Below are 22,018 nucleotides of genomic sequence, written 5' to 3'. Positions count from 1 at the left end.
TACAAATTAATTTTAGGAAGTTTGATATGGTGTGACATAAAGACTGTAATTATATCTTCCAAGTGCCTACAGTACCTTTAAACTTTTGAAAGCTCAGTGAGTTCTAGAGAATCTTTAATAAATACTTAGTTTTCAGAATAAAATGTTCCATTCAGTCTGAAATACTTTTTCCTCTAAATAAAAACTTAAAAGCCTAAGCTGTGACTTTTACTGATATTTTTTAATAATTTTTTAAACAGTGGGCTACAGTAAGCATAAGAATGAATCTTTGCCTTTCTTTGGAAGTATTGTGCATCTTTGTGTGCATAGATGCTTGCTTTTTCTTTGCATTTCTGTTAGTCCTTGCTTTGATCCTCTGGCAGTATTAGGTACAAAAATCGTGACACAAACTTCCAAAGGTCCAGTTGATAAAAGATAAGGAGAGAGAGAGGCAATATTGCATGCAACTTGCTATCCAAATATTTTATGCAGTTTTGCACATCACTTCTCATAGGGTATGTACTGAGTCCCTGTACTTCAGGGTGAGCGGGTCCATAAAGAGCTTGCAGGCTCTTGTCCTGCTCAGGGGACTTCAACCACCCCAGCATCTGCTGGAAAAGTAGCAAGACAAGCTGTAGGCAATCCAGGCAGCTCCTGGAATGCACTGAGGATAACTTCTTAAGCCAAGGAATAGATAGCCCTACCAGAGGAGATGTGATACTGCACCTGATGGTCACCAATGCAAATGAGCTAATTGGTGATGTCAAGATTGGAGGCAGCCTGGGCTGCAGTGGTCATGCGCTGGTGGACTTTGCAGTCCTGAGGGATATGGGTCAGGCAAAGAGTAAAGTCAGGACCCTGAATTTTAGGAAAAAAACCTTCCAGCTCTTTGGGGGATTAGTTGATAGGACCTCCTGGGAAACTGCACTGGGGGACAAGGGAGCGCAACAGAGGTGGCAGATCTTTAAGGACACTTTCCATAAAGTGCAAGGGCTCTTGATCCTCAGGTGTAAGAAATCGGCCAAGGAAGGTAAGAGACAAGCATGGCTGAGTTGAGACCTGCTGGTCAAACTAAAGAGCAAGAAGGAAATGCACAGGGAGTGGAAGCAGGGACAGGTGCTCTGGGAAGAGTATAAGGATGCTGCCCAGTTGTGTAGGGATGGGGTCAGGAAGGCCAAGGGACGGATGTAGGTCCCTGGCAGGGAATGCTAACAGTAATAAGAAGGGATTCTATAGGTATGTCAGCCAGAAAGGAAGGTCAAAGAAAGTGTACCCCCCCTGATGAGCAAGACTGGCAAACTGGTAACAACAGGTGAGGAGAAGGCTGAGGTACTCAACTGTTTTTTGCCTCAGTCTTTTACTGGCAATCTCTCTTCCCACACCTCTCAAGTGGATGGACCGCAAGACAGGGATTGTGGGAGCAAAGTCCTTCCCACTGTAAAAGAAGATCCAGGTTCATGACCACCTGAGGAACCTGAACCATACATAAGGCTATGGGAGCTGATGAGATGCATCCCAGAGTCCTGAGGGAATTGGCTGATGTAGTTGCCAAGTCACTCTCCGTGATACTTGAGAAGTCATGGCAGTCAGTTCAAGTCCCTGGTGCCTGGAAAAAGGCAAGCATTGCACCCTTTTTTTAAAAGGGTAGAAGAGAGGATCCTGGGAGCTACCAACCTGTCAGCCTCACCTCTGTGCCTGGGAATATCATGGAACAGGTCCTGTTTCACATGAATAGGGGAAGTTTTTGTGTCAAAAGTTGTAGAAGGAAAAGTAGGCTTTGAACTGAGATGTGGTGCACTCTTAAACTTTGCAGACAAATGCAGGATTGTATCGCACGTATAGGAGAGAATTTACTTCTGCATGATTGAGAATTCACTTCTGGTGCAACAATAGCAATATCTAATGAGACATTCACTTTGGGAGATACTTGTCCTAATTTTGTGTGTGCGTGTGTCATGCACCCTAGTATTGTTTGTGTTACTGTAGCATCAGTGGGCCAAGGTGCTATTGTACTGGGTGTTGTAGAAATCTGAAAAGAGAAACTTGCAGTGCGGGTAGAAGGAAAGACACGTATTCAGTAACTGGCTGAGAAATAAACACCTGGAAAAAGCTCAGGTTCACCTAAACTTTGTTATCATACAGAAGTAGAACACAGTAGTGGCTGGAGTAGTGATAAAAAAAGGACACATTAAATATAGAAGCGCACTTCATTTAGAGAGTGCTGATAAGTGAGAGACGTTGCTCTTTAGTTTCTTTTTTTACTTGAATCATACTTAGTCCTTAGCATGCTTGGCAGTAGGCTTATCATGCTTCTATTACACTGAGCTTTTCGTGCTTTCTGAAAGCTGGACTTTACAGTTGTTCAGTGCAAAGTTTATACTGCTTTTATCTGTAGTTGTCAATAATTCATTTGTAATATTACTTGCAGTCACCTTAGTTTGTCTGGATTTGCTGAGTTTTGAGCTGCTTTATAAAAATTTTGGTAGGCTTTATTAGAAACCTAACCTTCCTGCAAGCAATTGATTTCTTACTAGATGTTGAAACGTGTCATTCTGTTTCTCTAAAACCGTATTTCATTTTGTTTTTTTACAGGTATACTGATGTTATTGATGTCGTACAGGCTCTGCAAACTCATCCAGACCCAGATGTGAAGTCTTCTTTCATCATTGGAGCAGTTAATACTTGCGTAGAGCCACTGAGTTGCTATATGGAACACAGGTATAATTTAAAATATTTTTACTAGTTTGAAAACAGATATGTAAGTTTATGAGATCGCTTTTATAATAATTAGAGATATATGATAGTTAAATGCCATTGAACTGCCTTAAATCTCATAAAACTGCCAGGTAAACCATCTTGAATGAACTTTGAAGTGCTGTTTGGTTTGTAAGGATGACACTTGGTTTCCACCAGTTATATATACTAATAAAAGTTTAGCTTGTGGAAGAATTAATAAAGATTGTCAATAGCATACTACTTAAATATGTATACTCTGGTGAAGGACTTTGTAAAATCTGGACAGTCAACTGTCCTCTCGTGTGTTTTTTAAATCATTTTTTTTTTTTTACCATCTTTTTGTAAGTATGACTGAAAACAGAGATGTGTATCTCGGTTTGGATTATTGATAGTGTCACTACTTTTGGACATTAAATGAAGACTTAAAGACTTAAAACATGGATCTTATGGGAAGCAGTTCCAAATTTAGTGGAAGAGAATGACAAAGCACGGAAGCAAAAGCGTTGCAAGTATTGAAATCTGATATCCTGGGTTACTGCAGATGCAGGGTGGGGAGGAAATGGTAGCAAAGCCAAGTCATTGACATTTTTAAATAGTGTGGTTTGGTCACTGTTTCATAGTGTGTGTGTGTGCTCTGCATTCCAACAAACGTGAAGCTAATCCCATAGACCTATCTGTAAAATGAAATACTTACATTTTGCAATTATAGCTTGCAGCTGATTAACTGCTTTAACTTTTGTGAACTTTCCTTAGCATTGCTTCTATTTGTGATAAAACCCTGTGCATCACAGCTTAGAGGTGAACTGTCCAATCATTTTATAAAAGTGCACTCCTTAAACTTCCTAGCTGTTTTTAAAACACTAACCAATATGCTTCTTGAGCTTTGCACTAGTCAATAAATAGACATTCTTTTTATGCTTCTTTTTCTCTGTGACATAGATTGTGAATAAATAACAAAGACTACATAAAATATTGGTAAATTGATGCTGGAGTGCTCTTTAAACTTGTTCTTTCCATAATTATGGGGAAGGCAAGTTCCATTTCTGATTGTTTGGTGTTTTTTAAACTTACTGTGTTACTGGTCATGGTACTGAGCAGTATTTATAGTGGTGGTGGCCTGCAATCCTTTGACTAACCTTGTTTGTCACCTGAAGTGCAGTAGCAATTGAAGGAAGAGGCTTTAGCTTATGCTGTAGCCTGTTTGTGTCTCACTTTGAAGTTTCTTCTGATAAGAACTTACCAAGCAGCCACGTATTGCCAATGACAAATCTTTCAGTTGGGAAGCTTTGGCAGATTTCACTGTGAGAACCAAGAAGAGTGATTTTTTTTTTTTTTTTTTTTTTTTGTCTGACTTGAAACTTTTGCAGTCAAGAGAATCACAACCCTTTCCTGTCTCAAAGTTCATTACTGTAGAAATCTTGCTTTTTCATGAGCCTAGGATGAAGCTCTTGCCCATGTTGAATAGCAAGCAAGGGCAGGGGAGAGGTAGTTGAAGGGGAACAGATGAAGTACTATCTCTGGAGTGCTTCTGTGCATGATAGAGCTCATAAAAATAGTTGCTGCTTGTGTGACGCAGTACCAGAAGTTGGTACAATATGTATGGAAAGCATTATGTACATACAGCCTTTCCATGAAGAGTTCCCACACTGTTTGAAAGGCACAATTCTTTAGGGCAAGCTTAAAATTCCTAGTGTTTAAATAGGGATTAAAATAATGTTGATACCTTTCTGATTTCTTAGAATACAGAATAGATTGCATGGTGCTAATTAGCTCTCAAATTCATTAAAGAATTAAAACTGTCTACAAAACTATTTTTGGGGGAATAACTCTTAAAAGACAGAACCTGTGGGGATGTCCCAGTTATATGAATTGAGGAAAGGAAATGTGAAAATGTTTTGGATAGTAAGACTCCAGCTGTAAGTGTCCAAATGAATGTAAATGCTTTGCTTTAATAATACCCGTTCTTGATATACAAACTTTTGATTTTTTAGGCTTCTTTTTCCCAAGTTCTTGGACCAGTGTTCGCAAGGTATGTGTCACTTTCCTTGACTTTGAGCTGAGCCATATGGCCACATAAATACATTGTAAATGTATGTAGTCAAAGGAGCATGAAAAAGTCTTGGAGGTAAGAACCATCTGTGCAGAACAGACGATCGCTGCCTACACTATTAACCACCATAGGCACCTGGAGAAGAGGTAAGAATCTGGAGCGTGATGCATTCTGGTTGTCCTCATCTGGAGGATGGGTTTCCTAAGACCATGAGTTAAAATGCTTATCTTGAACTGCTGTAACTCGTGCCTTGTCATTGATTTAGAAGCAAAACGGATTGGATTGGAGTTCCATCCTCTTCTGGGGAGGCATGAGGAGATGGACCTCTCCTTTCATTTTTGCTGTTTTAGAGAGGGGAAAAATGAACTGGTTCCCTTGTTCCCCATATCCTCTTCTCAGTGCAGTGTGGAGGATCCTTGCAGGGTTCATTTGACATTGCAGCAGACAAAAAAACCCCTCACTTGCAGTAGAACTGTTTCTTATCTGTGTACTTAGTTTTATATCCTGACTCTGAAATAAATCATTGCATTGTCTTTCTTGTCAGGCTTGGAACTTGGAGCAGGTGCTGGCATAAGTATGGTATCATCTTTTCTGACCTATCATCAAATAAGTTGTTTAGTTTCAAGGGCAGAAGCAAGTTTGACCTTAGCATATCTACAGTGTTTTTAACAGCTGTGTAGCGGATTCACAGCATTAAGACCAGTACGTGTGTGTGTGTGTGTATATATGAAAACAGATCTCTCCAGTCAGGCAATCTTTTAGGCAGACTATAAGCTCAGCCTGAAACTGGATAGGCCAATGACAGTTGAGGGTTTTTTTTTTGTTTTTTTTTTTTAAAGTCACTGTTGGACTGCAGTTACTGCAGCATGACTTTCTGATCTTAGGCTCACGTCTTCCCAAGCGAACTGTAGGACTGTAATGGTTAGCGTTCATATTTAAATGCAGTTGTCAGAATAGGATGCAGCACTCTTCTTCTGGCCATTTAGACTCTGCAGGTGCTTGTTTTGCTGCCAGAATTCTGTCATGTCTTACATGTCTTACTTGTGTGTGAAGGGAGCAGAGAATAATGAAATGCAAAAGAACCCAAAATAATTAAGTTGTGAAAAAGCTGGAGATGATGTAGGTGCTATTATCTAGATGAGTATCTTATTCTTATTGGGAGAAAAATGTTGGCGCTACAAATTGGGGAACTGATGAATAGATAAATATGGGTGAAATTGAAGAAAGCAGTAGAATGCTGAGTTTAAGAATGTAACAATATATCAGTAAATACTGAGAAGTTAAGAGGGCGAGCATGCCTTTTTTGTTTTGTGACATTTTGAGAATAAAAAAAATTACTCAAAGCTATCTTGTTTTTGAAGTGCATTTGTACAGACCTGATTGGGTGAGAATTTGTCATTGTTTGAGGAGGAACTAGAAAATCCTTAAGACAATTATAGCTTATTTTCCTATGGTCCAAACACTGAGGGAAAAATACTGGAGGTTAGAAGAATGTTCTTTTGGCAGTGAATTATTTCTGCATGTTGCAAGTTTTTTGTCATCTAGTTTTCAGATATAAAATGTGACATGAGATAGCCTAGAGGTCTATTGGTGTAAAAAAAATTGTTTCACATGAATAGGGGAAGGTTTTGTGTCAAAAGTTGTAGAAGGAAAAGTAGGCTTTGAACTGAGATGTGGTGGACTCTTAAACTTTGCAGACAAATGCAGGATTGTATCGCACGTATAGGAGAGAATTTACTTCTGCATGATTGAGAATTCACTTCTGGTGCAACAATAGCAATATCTAATGAGACATTCACTTTGGGAGATACTTGTCCTAATTTTGTGTGTGCGTGTGTCATGCACCCTAGTATTGTTTGTGTTACTGTAGCATCAGTGGGCCAAGGTGCTATTGTACTGGGTGTTGTAGAAATCTGAAAAGAGAAACTTGCAGTGCGGGTAGAAGAAAAGACAACTAGGGGTATAGGCAAGTAGGAATTAATTAGACTTCTGGATACTTACCTTGTCCACATAACTGCAAATTTTGGGAGTGAGTAGGGTTAGCTTTTTGCTGCTGCTTTCCAGGTCTCTTCTATTGTGTGGCTTTCCCTGTAATGAAGAGTTATCAGCATGACATCATTTTTCATGAGTTACATGGGTTTGTGGTTTTTTTTTCTGTTTTTTTTTTTTTGAAAGCCCCAAGACTAACAGAAACAGATGAGGATCAGGAAGAACTGATAAAGCCTTGAGCAGAGTCACAAACATTAGCAGTTTTGCTTTGTTTCTTCCTTGCATACTTGTTTAAGCTTTGTGAAAAAATCTTGCCACCATCTGTATGCTGTAATTTCCTTTTGTCTCACTCCTTCCAAATATGCTGCTTTTTTTCCCTTTTTTTTTTTTTTTTTTTTTTTTCCCTCCATTCTTGCTCAGAAGCTGTAAGATGCCACCTTTACTAGTCTAAGGACACATTGGCGTCTCTTCTGTTGTATATGAAGTTGTTTTACAGACTGACATTGCCATTGTTAGATAAGTCCATTGTACGTATGGGAGCAAAGAGGACACATTTTTGTGAAGCATATGTATTTTTAATATCTCTCTCCTGTTTTTTTTTACTGCTTCTATTGAACATGCTATTGCCTATGCTGCAAAGATTTTTTTTCTTTAATGAGCGTATAAATAAGGAATTAAAACTGGGTGCTCTTCAAAATGCAGTAGAAACAGAGGTGGCAGTGAGAATTTAAATAGAAAAGGTCAAAATTACTTGTTACTAAAGCTATGTAGGCATCTTCCAGTTCTCCGAAAGCTATTTTTCTTCTGAATTACACTAACTGCTGGTCAATTCAATATCATGGACTGTTGCCTGCTAACACAGGGCCAATTTTTGTGCAGTACTGGCACCTAAAGACTTATGCATAGGTGTGTGTGGAGCCAAAGCTTGCAGGTTCCCCAGGCTCTGAGCAGTCTTCTGTTACTTCAAAGGCTGTGTGGGAGTTTACAAGCAGGAATGACAGCTAGCGCCCGAAAGCTATTCTTCTTAAACAAGCGCAAAAGCAGAGATGGATGGAGAAAAGAGTATGGGTGATGAGCATGAGACAAGATGCATAAGTTTCTGATTTGTTGGATATTTTATTTGTTGAATCTTTTTCTTAACTTTAAGCTTTGCCAGCTTTGTCCTTGACAATTACCTATGCTCTCCAAGGCATAGTGCTTCTAACTGTAATATATGCTTTGTAGCATTTATGTTATACAGCCTTTTTATTGTTCTGTGCCAACTTCACAGGAAGTATAACTATGTTTTTAATCAAACTTGAATTTTAAATCAGTATCAAGTTTGAGGATATTAAGAAAAAAACACCCAACACCGTGCGTAGCACACCCACAGCGTGGTGGTTGTTGATTAGCTTATTCGTGCTTTTCATCTTAATTGCATGATCTACATAATAACTTCAAGCATGCGTGTGACTTAAATGTCTAAGTGTGCTTGCTGTTCCCCCTCCCCTGCCCGAGCAACTGTGTATTGGGGGAAACTTAGATGTTTCTGAAATTGGAGTGGAAATGTCTGTGGGAGATTAAAAAAAGAGAAATACTAATGATGGATATTTGCTTGGGCTGCTATTAAAATTCTAGCTTGAAAGGGTCAGTGATGCAAGTAACGGTGACTGGGAGCATATGGTATAATGTAAGTACCCCAGAAATATTTGATATAGGAATTCCTGTGTAAAGAAGCCTCTGCAAGGATTAGTGTACTTTAATGATTTCTGTAAAGATCAGGAATAACTGTAGGCAGCAGCTCATGGTGTGAGCTTCATTACATATTCTGCGTTAAATAGTGGTGAGTTGGGGAGAGGGGAAATGCATCCCAGTTCAGTTGTTCCTGGATATTTGAAAACGTAATACAGAACAATAAACTCTACTGGTAGTTTCAGGGAAGTATATGAAATGAGCTGCACACCTTGAGTAAAGAAATAGCATTCCTTACACATTCTGGGCAATACTGACATCCTAGGAAATCCCGAAGGGTTTGCCCTTCACTCTCGTTCAGGAACTGGGCTGGAAATCATTCTGATGTAACGCTGCCGTGGTGTAATTGGAAAGCAGAGATCCTATGACACTGAAATTAGTCAGATAAGCATGATATGTCATCTCATGTTTTTTCCTTAATGAGATCCCTTCCAGTGCCCAGCCCTTGATGGCTGTGATCATCGGTGTGTTATTTCTGATGGCCTTCAGAGGCATCTGCAGTAGCAGCAGTTGGTTCTCATTTAACATGAAACTTGTCTTATACCTGGCAAGACAGCAGGTATGATGTGAAGACCGTGTTGCCATCTTTGAATTTTAGAAAGATTTTGCTTAAGAAGAGTAACCATTTATTCAGTGAAATTGGTGGCACTAGGTGCAAGGTGAAGGGGTACTGTTAAGCCTGAAAAAGGAATTGCTTTTCTGGTGACACAGCTGAGTCTCTTTGGGAATTGGGTTCAGGACAAATAGTTACCCCATTGTTTTTCTCTTACATTTTTTGATGCCTTATGGGTTCACACCTGCTGTTTGAATAACATTTTGGGGTCTTTCTTTAAAAACAGACCAACCCCCCCCCCCCCCAACCCCAAACCATTCTCTTGTTTGTGGAAGTGGCAACTGTCAGTCTGCAATACTGATATTTTTTTTTAGCTGTTTAGCCTGTCTTTCTACACATTGAATTTTCCAAGAGGGTTTAAGCATTAGTGTTTTTTATTAAACTATTCCTTCTCAAATTGTTTCTTGTATGAATTTATTCTTTTAATTAATTAATTGAATCTGAATTGCTTCTATTAAATGAAAGGTCCCTTGCTTTTTTGATTTTTTTTCTCTTTTAAAGTGAGATGGAAGGAGAATAAAAGAATGGCTATTCTGTCACTTAATCCTTCATTAGTCACTGTTGCATACCTGACTTCTGTAAACTATCCTCTGATTTCCTTACACAGGACTAGTGAGTAACGTGGTTTTCACAAGTCATGCTACAGAGCAGAAGCATCCACTCCTTGTGCAGCTGCAGAGCCTTATCCGAGCAGCAAATCCTGCAGTTTCCTTCATCTTGGCAGAAAATGGAGTTGTAACTAGGTAACGTTAGTCACTGTACAGTATTTGTCTCTTTTGGCAGATAGGACACATGCACTTAGAAACTTATATGCTCTTGTTTTACTCTGGTAACTTATACAAAGGAGATGCAGACTTTTCTTTGTTGGCTGTCATGCAAAAGGCATCTTCCCTTTACATTTATGGTCCTATAGGTATAGGGATTAGGAAATGTATGTTTTTATTTACAGAGTATGACTGACTTTACTGTCATACTAAGGGGAAAATACTCTTCATTTTACTGTAGCATACTGTAGTGTATAGCCACAGATAGTGGCTGTTTTATTGAACTTATAAAAGTAAAGTCTTCATCTTTATCTCTTTATAGGAATGAGGATATCGAATTAATTCTCTCAGAAAGCAGTTTTTCAGATCCTCAGATGATGAGAGCTCGATATTTAATGTATCCTGGCTGGCAAGTATCTAGATTGAGAAATATTAAAACTGTTTTTCTAATTAACTTGAAGATTAAAAAGTCTCACTAACTTAATTATTTTTTTTCTTTTTAAGACTGCTCATTTGGAACAGGCAATAGCTTTGTAAATCTTTTTTAAAAGAGAGCTGATGAGTATTCTTAGTAGATACATGATTGCTGTCCTTTTATGGCGAAACGGATCTTTTCTGGACACCATTTAAATCAATGGCAAGATTACTGTTGCTTTTCAGAAGAATAGAAAGGAACCCTCTGGGAATAAGCTGGGAAGGATTGGGATGGGTGAGGTCAATAATGACTAGAGTAATTTCATTCTGACAGCTATTCAGCCTTACTGGAATGAACTTGCTATGTCAGTCTAGCTATTAGCAGAACAATTATTCATAAAAAACAGCAATCTTATTGACAGTCTTGGCAGAGGCTAAGGGCACAGTAATACATGTTACCAAGCTTTCCATTTAATACTGAGTGATGTTTTTCATGGTTCAGGGTTCTTTACACATCTTGTTGCAGTTATCTGTGCTGCACCTTTTTGGCAGAAAATATAAACCTGTCAGCCATTATAACTCTGGGCTGCTGTTTTCTGGTTACATTTATAGTGCTGGAAGCACGATTTATTTACTTTACCTTGCCAGTCCTGTATATACATATATATTCTTATTCCTTCCTCTAAACTGGATGCAATTAAGGCTCCTGAAGTAAACTGGCATGAAGGTTGGGGTGCCAAGAAGGAACATAAAGTATTTAAAACTTTTGGACAGCTGTTAATCTATTTGATGATAGTATGCAAGAATATATGAATGTAAGGGGAAAAAAATAGCAGCAGGAAGAGCATCAAAAGGAGTCCTGCAAACTTTGAACAACATAATACATTTTCATGGATGTCTTAGAGAAGAAAGCTTAGTATTTTTCTTCCTATGTGCAAGGCTTATCTGTGGTGAAATAATAGATGTTCCTTTAAAGAAGTTTGTTAGATGAAAAGCACAAGTGTGTGTGTGTGTTGTGTATGTTGAAGGTGTGTGTTTTTGTCTTTAAGGTATGAAGGCAAATATGGAGCTGGGTCTGTCTTCCCTCCAATGGTTCAGATATGTGTATGGTTTAATCGTCCTCTAGAAAAAACACGTTTTGTGACCAAATGTAAAGGTACAAATTAACTTTGACTGACTTGATTTAAGTTCAAGTTTGAAATACTTAGTAATGGAGGGGAAAGCAGGCACTGATGTAGCATAGGGATTTACTGCTGAAGTGAACTTCTAATTGAAAATTCAGCTTTCCTTCCTTAATGTACAGTAAATTATCTTCTTTAGTGTCTGCTCTGGAAAACTGACCCATGATTTTGTTCAGATGAAAATCTAATTTAATTTTTGGTTTCTAGAGGCTGAGACCCTTATCTTCATATGTTTGCTTTTTATTTTATGTTTGATTTTATTTAGTAATGTTGAAATACAGTTTATAAGTGACCATCAGCTTCTACTTTTTATGCCAAATCATTCTTTGTAGTTACTAGAAAATAGGCTTAACTCTGTGTTAGGCTACTAGGGTTAGGTATATAGTCGTGCCTTTCCCTCTTTCCTTGGCAAAAGAGTGTTAAGGAGCATCTTTTTACTTCCACACACACTGTAAGAGTTCATTATGCCAAGCATGTTACTTCCCACCTACCCCATAGCAAATAAATGAGAACCTACAGAAATGTTACGTAGTGGGGCTCTGGGGGATGCTGCAGCTTTTTCCCCTGAAGCACTAGGATGTCGTTTATAGACCTGAGGTATAGGTCTGACCAGAAGCTACGCCAGGAAGAAAAATAAGTGAGATAATCTATTTGTCTTCTGTTTCAAACAGCGATTAAGTCATTGCTCAAGCCAAGTCCTTTTTCTGGAAACATTTATCACATCATGGGCAAAGTTAAGTTTTCAGGTAATGGCAAATTACTACTTATGCATTGTCTGGTGATTGCACTGCATGTATATATATTTAAAATGTTTTTAATGTATTCTCTCTACACCAATGTGTTGATGTTAAATTAGATTAGCAATTATCAGGACACTTCTTTCTTCATCTTCTCCTTGTTTAGATTCTGATAAAGTGATTGAAGTCTGTCACAACACATCATCTAATTCACTAAGCCTTGTGCCTGTTCAGGAGGGGCCAACTCCTCCTGATTCAAGAAGCGATAACAGAGATTGCAGCAGTCAACAGGAGTGCTTCCTTGTTTTTATTGGCTGCTCTCTTAAGGAAGAGGATATAAAAGACTGGCTCAGAGAAACTGCAAAACAGGTTCGTGGGCATGTTTACTTTTGTTCAGTGTGATCTGTTTGGCATTAACAACAAAAGGTGGAATCTGTGTGCATCCATTAAACTCCCCACCGCCCCATCTCCTTTCCATCTCCTTTCTTTTTTACCAAGTTATTAGCATTCCAGGGTGTAAATGTATTTCAGAAAGAGGGCTAACAGTTTGCAAATGTGTATTGTAATTTGTGTATTGTTTTAATATCTGCTACAGTTCATGCATGGATTGATCTGCTCTTGAATGCTCAAGCAAATGGATTATGTCCAGAATAAACACAGGATGATTTAGCTGAGACATGATTGCCAAAAGCTAAAGTGTAGTGTGAAATAAATCTTCCTGAAGTACCTGAACACTGCAAAGCTGGAAACTTGTTTTGATTCACTAAATTAAACCTTCTTGGAAGTAATCCACTGAAATGGAGGGTTTAGTTTTTTCATTTTGTCTTGATTAATTTGTCAAGTCATTAATTAATAAAGAGTGCAGCCATGTAAGACTTCATGTATTTCTGCGTGGCTAACATACCTATGCAGTTGAAGTTGGAGGAGGGAACAGGGTGTATGCACATCCATAAGAAGCCTAGAAGGCACATTTTGCAGTTGTGGTGTCTCACTAAGATCACGCAGTGACTGGCACAGCCTGAAGAGGAGTGTGGAGCAGGACGGTTTACTGCTACATAACCAAGTAATACCAGCGGGTATTATTCTTGCCAGGCTGCACATCAAGGTCTTAAAAAGTGGGTCTTGAGTCTTGATTCAGAAAGACACTTGGACAGAAACTGTTCAGCCGTACAAATTGCATATTTTAGCACTCTGGTTGGAACCTGAGCTGAAAGTTTCAACTGTGCCCTTTCACGATTCCCACCTTGGAATGTTTGTTAGTTAAAAAAACTTCATGGTTACTTCTTTATGGCTTAGGATTTGCATAGTATTGTGTAGGACGGGAAGAAAGTTTCAAAGGATCTTCAGGTTCTCACCTCTGTTCTCCTAGTGGTTGTGTTACTTCAGGGAAGTATACATTTTCTGTGATGATATTTCACGCTCACGTGACTTCTGTGATGATATCTCACGATATGTGTACATATCACATAGGTAATACATGGAGACAAATGCTTTTGACATGTAAGAAAGCACTCTATGGATACTATTGTAATGTTATGAAAGCTTGGAACTTAAATGCTATCTCAAGTATGAAGTGCTTCCTCTTTGAGCAGTTCAAGACTACAAATAGTCTTTGTACAGTCCCACTGGTCATGACTAATTTAGAGTTTCAGATATTTCTGAGAATTACTGCACATTGCCTGAAAGCAACGAATTATAAAACTTTTCAGACTTAAAACTAGGTTGCTTTTCTGTTCCTGTGCCAGTTTTCTTAAATTTTTGCAGTAAAGCTGTATTTGAATTGTATTATTTCAAATACCTTTAGAATTTGTCATTTCTACAGTGCTTTATGTAAGATCACGTGATTTTTACTTCTGTTTTCAGAACATAGTTGTGAATGCCTCAATTGAATAATTCTGTCTAGAAATTAATTTTTAGAAGATACACTTCTAAAAGGAGTACTTCTGTGCTGGGCTTGAGCATGATAGCATGAGATCATAGATTTCATTATCATTGGCCACATTTTCAAGAAAAAACTTTTCTGTTTTGTGGTTTGTGTTGGGTTTTTTGGTTGGTTTGTTGTTTTTTTAATGTAACTAAACTGTAGTATTACACTGTCACTCAGTAGGTATATAACTGAGGTCTAATTCTTCATACAGAAACCTCAGAGGAAAGCCCTGAAAACCAGAGGAATGCTGACCCTTCAGGAAATAAAAAACATTCATGTAAGTAGAAGCAATTAACAGCAAGCCCTTCTTCTGGCTGGTTTTCTTAAATATGCTTTTTTGTATGATAGAGCATCTCCAATACCTGCCATAGCAAGTGCTCTGAGCACCAAATCATCATGGCAGTTACTGCCTTATGATACACTTGAAACACAACTGAGGCTGTCCAGAAGGGATTTGAGATTTAAAGCTTGGTGTTATCTCAGGGCTTCAAGTTAGCCCTGAGAAGTAAGGGGAGGAGGTGTAAGGTGTTGGAGAAGCATACGGTTTTGGTTACTGTAATGGTCTTTCGCTGTCTTTTCTCCCTGTTCTGTGCTGTGCAGGTTATCACTTACAAATTGGGATCCTAAATGCCTAATCCTGCCCTCATTAACTACCTTTAGGTTGTAAGTGCTGTCTCTGGAGTTGGGTTCCTAAGAGTATGGCGTGGCTATGATAGGTGTTGCTGTACCTAACACCCCTAGTCCATATGGATGTCATTTGTCATACTCTCTTTCTGAGTGCTTCTTTATAGCCAGGAGCCATACCTTCCTCCCTGGCTGTTAAACTCAGCAGGAGGAATTTCGCTTTTATCTGTTTTAAGTTTTTTGGGACTGTCTCTAAGCAGTTCTGCATTTTAGAAGTGTAACATACAGTATCTTCTTTCCTAATGTAGGTGAAACGCCACTTGGATCCACTCCCAGCTGGTTATTTTTACAATGGGACTCAATTTGTGAATTTTTTTGGCGACAAAATGGATTACCATCCATGTATCCTTTAAAGCGGCGGGGTGTGTGTGTGAAGGTTTCAGGTAGGCAACAGGCTATGCAAATCTGACATGTAGACTGTGGAAGCAGGCAATATGGTGAAGAGCCAGTTTGATTTGTGGTTATATGAAGTGAAAAGTTTTGTTCCTTAAATCTGTGCGTCACTACTTGCCACTTAAAGCTTACTGTTAAAACACTTTTTCAGAAGTATCATCTTAAGAAGCAGAACAGAACCAACAAAACAATCCCAAAACTGTACATGAGCTCACGCAGAACATCATTTATGGACCACAGCTCGTCAACAAATATTTTTCAAACCAAATAGTGCTGTAAGATTGCTTATCATGACCTGGTCATGACTGATAAAACTTCCAAATGAATATAATTTTGTGTGGGTACATGTGCACACACATGTTCAAGTAAAAACATTCAACGTTGCTTTAGGTTTTACTACACTGTCCTTTTTTTCTGCCATGTATGTTGCAGTGAAGCTGATGATAAATGATTGCTCTCATTTTGTAAGTTGAGGTGAGAAGAACCTTACTGGATGCCGTGCAGTAGTATGGACAGGGTACTCAGAATTAGGTGTGGAGGTGCATTTTTTTGTAACCACTTTTTAAACTCAAAGTAAAACCTTATTTTACAACTACTACAGCTTAGCAAGCAGTGTGATCTGCTTATCAAATTGTAGCATATGCAGATTTGTAAATGTGCTGTCCTTGCTGGTTGTCTTTGTCAATTTACAAACTACAGCTGAAGTAGGGTCCTCTGGAATTCTCTCCAGAAATTATCTTTATTTTTTAATTTAAACCTGATAATATTTTTTGGTTTCAGCAAGAAATGCCAGAGTAATACTAATGTTCCGGTGTATTCCTGTTCTCATTTTCATAACTTTCTATTGCTTTTGTCTTTGGTTTATTACCAATTTCAAATTTGGTTTTGTATTCGCAGTTTACTTTTCACTTTAACAAACTTTAGAAAAATCCAAGTGGGTTCTGTGAATCTCTTTTGGAATAAGAACAAGTGATTATTTTCTTTGTCCTATGGGACAACTACAGAGTTTTAAACCAGCAGACTTATGTCTGCAGGGTAAGCTCCTACTTGAGTTATACTGGCAGAAGATAGCTTACTGGTATATTTGGATTTCAGTATTCACTGGATCTTGTCTCCACCACCGTCTTGGTGTTTGGCATTAAAAAATACAGGCACTGGTTAACCACTTCTGAATGATTTGATTTTTGGGCACAGTGTTTTAGACTTCTACTTAACCAAAATAGCTGTAAACATTACAAACCTGCTCTAGTTTTGCTGTTAAATTCTTCCTCTTGGCTGGGAAATGTCCACTGCACAACTCCTTTGTTTCCCAGTAACACAGGGGAGTTGTGGTTGGGTCAGACTGCGGCACTCCTGGAAGCTAATATTTTAAATTCTGCTTTCGGTATGTGTCCCTGAACTGGCACGCCCTTCAGACCTGTATGTTGTTTTCTAATGAATGCTGTTTGCACACGTTTTTCCTTAGTGTTTTGAAATCAGTAATGGACCAGTTCATGAATGATTACTTGGAAGAAGCCAACAGGGAAATTGAGAAATACAACAGAGAACTAGAAGAACAAGAGTATCATGATCTCTTCGAGCAGAAGACATAAGCACGTGTGTTCTGTGCATTTCTGAACCACCTACTATCAGTAACCAAAAATGCTCTTGTCCTTGCTGGTTAACTAGAAAATTAAGTGAAATGTCAGTTTTCTGCACTCCTTTTAAAACTAAGAGATCATTCCTGTAAGGTTGGCATTTTAATATGGTAACTGCTTAGCTGTTTGTACTGTCAGGTTTGCTTCCACTTCACCTTAATTCCAGACTGTAAAAAAGCATCACCTGGAATCTCTGGCTAGTAGTGGAAACTTATTTAAAATAAGAAAAGAAGCAAAACTGTGTTTCCTAATAGGTCAGAATGTAATCGTCGAATTGGTCCGTCGTGCAGATAATCAAACCGCTTTAATCTCTGGGTGTCCCTTGAAACTTGTTGCACAAAGGCATTGATGAGCAGTGGTATACTTCAGTATGTGGGATTGGGGGATGTTCCTAAAGCGAGAAATGGGGGATCATTTAAAAAACTCGGATGAGTACCTAATCCCACAGCTGTTAAGGTGTTCCCAAAGCGAGAAATGGGGGATCGCCTCAAAAACTCGGAAGGTTACCTAATCCCACAGCTGTTAAGGTGTTCCCAAAGCGAGAAATGGGGGATCGCCTCAAAAACTCGGAAGGTTACCTAATCCCACAGCTGTTACGGTGTTCCCAAAGCGAGAAATGGGGGATCGCCTCAAAAACTCGGAAGGTTACCTAATCCCACAGCTGTTACGGTGTTCCCAAAGCGAGAAATGGGGGAATGCCTCAAAAACTCGGAAGGTTACCTAATCCCACAGCTGTTACGGTGTTCCCAAAGCGAGAAATGGGGGATCGCCTCAAAAACTCGGAAGGTTACCTAATCCCACAGCTGTTACGGTGTTCCCAAAGCGAGAAATGGGGGATCGCCTCAAAAACTCGGAAGGTTACCTAATCCCACAGCTGTTACGGTGTTCCCAAAGCGAGAAATGGGGGATCGCCTCAAAAACTCGGAAGGTTACCTAATCCCACAGCTGTTACGGTGTTCCCAAAGCGAGAAATGGGGGATCGCCTCAAAAACTCGGAAGGTTACCTAATCCCACAGCTGTTACGGTGTTCCCAAAGCGAGAAATGGGGGAACGCCTCAAAAACTCGGAAGGTTACCTAATCCCACAGCTGTTACGGTGTTCCCAAAGCGAGAAATGGGGGAACATGTAGGCATCTGCATTTTTTTGAGGGGACAGTATGTCTCATAGCCTCTGCACAGTTTGAATCTGCAGCTGAAATTTTGACTTTTCTAACAAAAATATCTTTATACATTTCAGGGTAAAATGAGATAAGCGGCGCTATCTTGCTTTCTTTCCAGTGTTACTGATGCTCTAGAAAATACTGACATGAATGGCGGTAATCTGCAATTTACTGTTGCTTAGAAGATTATCACTGAAGCATTCTTATTTCAGTACTAAAAACTAAGCAAAGCAAGAAAAGAGAGATTCTTTAGCTAAAGAAATCCTTCTCCTGAAAATTACTTATTTCCAAAGGTAAAAAATATCAAAAAATATGCTTGAAATAAAATTGTTTGTAAAGCTTTCAGAAGAATTTGCGTGCTGTAACATTTAACTCCTGGTGTATCAGTTTAGTGAAGTACTTGCAACAAAACTTTTACAGTTACTAAGTGATATCATGATAGGAATTCTGGCAACTTGTCCTTTAACTTAATTTAGTGCAGTTTTAAGAGAGACTTCATAGATCAGTGACTGCAGGATTATAAGGTATCCTAGCAGCTTCTTAAGGGTAATTATTGAAGCTTATTTGAATAAGCAGATTATTGTATCATGCTATGTGCTCAGAATTTAGTCCAGAAGAACTAAACAGTCCAGAAGGAATTTTTTATTTTCATATTCCATTGCCTTAGGAACATCTCAGTCTTTTAATATAACTGCAACTTCTCATTTTGAGTCGGATGTATGTAGTACAGTAAGAAACGGAATGAATAACTTCTTAAAATATACTTAAAATACTTATGTCCACACACTCTTTCTGTGGCAGGAAAATGAGATTTAACTCCTGCCATCAAACTGAAGGCTAGATACAGTTTTATGCCTTACTTAAGGAATATATTTTTTATCTTTGGAATGTTGAAATGGCTGAAATTTCAATAAGCCTGTCAAAAACCTGAAAGTTCTTTTAGGTAGACTTCAGTACACGTTGCTACTAGCTGGCTCGGTGCCTGTGCTGTGGTGGTTTTACAGTGCAAAGGCGGAATTCCAGGTGCTGCAGATTGGGATATAGATGTTGATAAGGTTTCGTTTCTAGCTTTCTTACTAGATTTGAAAAGCTGTCTGAATTGAAGATTATTTTTTTTTTTGCACATCACGAGACTTTATAAACTACATGTATCCGGTTAAAGTACAGTAAAAGCCAGCGATTAGTTTGTGTTTTTAGGCTTTCTGGGGTAACCCGTATTACAGGTATAGAGCATCATGATAAGGCTCGTGAGTTTATCTATGCATGGCTATACTTTAGTCTTAATATACTGTAGTGCCTGGTAGAGTAAATGTAGCTAGCGGTGGATGTGGGGGGCTAGCGGGTGTTTACAAACTAAGTACAGTTGGTTGCATGAAACTATTTATCAGATCAGGATTATTAGAGTACAAAATTCTGGTCTCAACACTGCAATAAAAAGGGGCATTAGCAAATTCTTCACAAATTCTAGTTCTTTGCCAATAAACTTAGTGTAAACCCAGTGTGCTCCTTTTCAGTACAAGTTATATTACCTGCAAAGCCATATTTTTAGAATAGTGGTATGACTATGTTATGTCGGAAGAAGTACCAGTGGTTGGGACAGCAGGCATGTTGTCAATGCTTTGTCTCAGTTCTGAAGTCAACAACAGAGTAGATATAAGTGCAATTGATTGAACAGTAGTTGAAGATACTGTAGCTTTTTTTGCTCTGCTGAACTCTTTTTAAGAACTCCAATTTGTGCAGCTCTCAAAAATAAATGTTGGTGGGGCTAATTCATTTGGGGTTGGCGTAGTGAGTTGTAATTACAAGTGAGATCCGCTGTGAACAAAAAGGAAATAAGTATTTGGAATCGGCGTGCTACTGTGCAAATTGAGCTGTTCCTTAAAAACTGAAGCAGAAGAGCTCAGAACAAAGGCCTAGTATACTTATATACTGTACTGCATGTTATATGGTAATAGCTGTGTATTATGAAGACCTTTCACCATACTGGTACTATTTCAATTAATATATTTTGTTATTGAAATGAATTGATTACCTCAATTTTTTTAGGTTTTTTTATTAGTTTTTAACTGTGACTTTAAAACAGAAAAAATACCGAAATAGTGAAACTGTGACAATGGTATCCTTTAAACATAGTAGTGCCTTGCAGATGACACCATTTATTCACAAAGCATAAAATAAATGGATGTCATGGGTTGTGTTGCACCCTCTTTTTTAAGGAAAAACGGTTTTGGTGAAAGGACTTAAAATTAACCTAGTGAAGAATATTAGCACAAATGGTTAAACTGTTTAAAAGAAAACTCTTTGAGGACTAAAATGTGTAAATGCCTGATGCTGCTGATAGTTTAATAGCAGTTGCTGATTATTTTAGAGTTACTTCTAACAATCAGCAGCGCTTTTTTTTAGATGAGCGTAACTTTTGTACTCCAGTCAGAGATGTTTATACTGTATCAAACCCTGTCTGTAGGGGTAATCTGGTTTCCTCATTCTTTTGAATTTGAGATGAGGATTGAGATACTTCTAAGGATCTAGTTTTGATTTTTTTTTTTTTAGCTACTGTAAAACTAAAAAAAAAAAAAAAGGAAAGAAAAAAAGCACCATTTCTAAACCACAAATGTTTGGATACAGAAAAAAAGTGCCATTACACTGTTCCTTTATCTCTCACTGCATTTTGAAAATTGGTAACAGTAACTTTGTGTTCAGGCATTTGTGATACTGAAGAAGTGCTGAGAGTCCTCAAGGGGTTTACATGCTTTGCTGACCTTCATGTTAGCAGCTTGTGGTGGTGTTTTTTTGTTTTCCTCACCGAGAATGAGTGTGGTCAGAAGTTACTGAAGTTATAGGGAGAAAAACGTCATAAACATAGGAGAGGAACATTTGCAACTTAAACTGCGCTGCAATCTTGGAGTATTTTATATTAAGCTGTGCAATTTGGTCTTAGTCCAGTTTTATACTTTGCAATTAACAGAACTGATTGTGGGGAGGATTTAAGTTGCATGTAAAAGTTCCCTAATAAGTTGCGGGGTGTGGGATGTGGGGGGGTATTATTATTTTTTAATTGAAACTTTTCTGAATTTGCACAGATTTAAGCTCTGGAATACTTTGGTATTCTTAAAAGGGAAAAATTGTAACTAGTATAGTGAATTGTAAACTGTGAGTTGTTTAAACCGCATTGTTGATCTAATTTTAGATTGTTTTAAAATGTACCTCAGAAAGCTAGTGAGAAATTGCTTCACTTGTACACAACAGCCAGATACTAATGTAACACTTCTCACTTTACAATGTGCCAAAATTCACTTTTATACTAGTTCTCAATGCTTTAATATTTGCAATTTTAAGTTAAAAACTTGTTACAAACACTACTGTAACTTCAGTTAAACTGAATTGTGTGATTGAAGCTTTTTGCCTATTGTATTTATTACACAACTTGATTCAGTAAATATAAAATTACCTTTCCATTTATTTTTGTATTGTTTACATGTTTATACCTGTCATTTGTGTGACTCTTACACCTGTAACTCAGATGTGATGGACAGAACCAATAAACAGTATCCATCTGCTGTCTTTGACTTCTTTAATAAACTCACTATTTCTTAAACTTGACTTGTTTAAGCTTTGAGCAGTTTTCTTTAAAAAATTGTGGGTTTTCTAAACTGACTGAAAGGTGACTGGTTTGTACTTAAACTAAAATGTAAAGATTTAAGGATTTAAGTTGGGGTTTTTTTAAAGCTGCTGTTTTGCATATAAACTTTCTTGCTTCGGCTTCTAGTTGGGTGAAGTTTAAGACTGGTTGTAGAATGAAGGATATTAATTTGCTTCATGCCTGCTCTCTCTCTTGTTCAGCAACTGTATGTAAGCATAAGTTGATAGTTGTCTATACACAAAGGCAGGGACTAAATCCTCCTCCTTGTATTTGTATAAATGAGGATGCAATTTCAAAACCAGCTTCCACTGATCTAAAATAAGGCTGCCACTGAGAGGGCAATCCCACCTTACCCTCCCTTTTCTGCTCCAGTCACTGAGTGAG

At 38.2% G+C, this 22,018-nt stretch overlaps 1 protein-coding gene across 3 annotated transcripts in view; it reads left to right on the top strand.

The window, feature by feature from the left end:
- C1H20orf194 (chromosome 1 C20orf194 homolog) overlaps positions 1 to 21,594 on the top strand; it is a 79,339-nt gene extending 57,745 nt beyond the window's left edge. For all 3 annotated transcript variants that reach the window (XM_037387951.1, XM_037387961.1, XM_037387970.1), the window contains 10 exons: positions 2,572 to 2,697; positions 4,707 to 4,744; positions 9,706 to 9,841; positions 10,185 to 10,271; positions 11,326 to 11,432; positions 12,129 to 12,203; positions 12,361 to 12,563; positions 14,333 to 14,398; positions 15,054 to 15,147; positions 16,678 to 21,594. In XM_037387951.1, the coding sequence (XP_037243848.1) occupies positions 2,572 to 2,697; positions 4,707 to 4,744; positions 9,706 to 9,841; positions 10,185 to 10,271; positions 11,326 to 11,432; positions 12,129 to 12,203; positions 12,361 to 12,563; positions 14,333 to 14,398; positions 15,054 to 15,147; positions 16,678 to 16,790 (1,045 nt within the window). In that variant the 3' untranslated portion in view covers positions 16,791 to 21,594. The remainder of the gene's footprint in view (positions 1 to 2,571; positions 2,698 to 4,706; positions 4,745 to 9,705; positions 9,842 to 10,184; positions 10,272 to 11,325; positions 11,433 to 12,128; positions 12,204 to 12,360; positions 12,564 to 14,332; positions 14,399 to 15,053; positions 15,148 to 16,677) is intronic.
- The last annotated feature ends 424 nt before the right edge of the window (positions 21,595 to 22,018 follow it).

The sequence above is a fragment of the Falco rusticolus genome, chromosome 1 (genome assembly GCF_015220075.1).
Source record: "Falco rusticolus isolate bFalRus1 chromosome 1, bFalRus1.pri, whole genome shotgun sequence".
NCBI lineage: Eukaryota > Metazoa > Chordata > Aves > Falconiformes > Falconidae > Falco > Falco rusticolus.
Note: the sequence above shows the minus strand (reverse complement) of the source record. Positions and strands in the feature narration are given on the sequence as shown.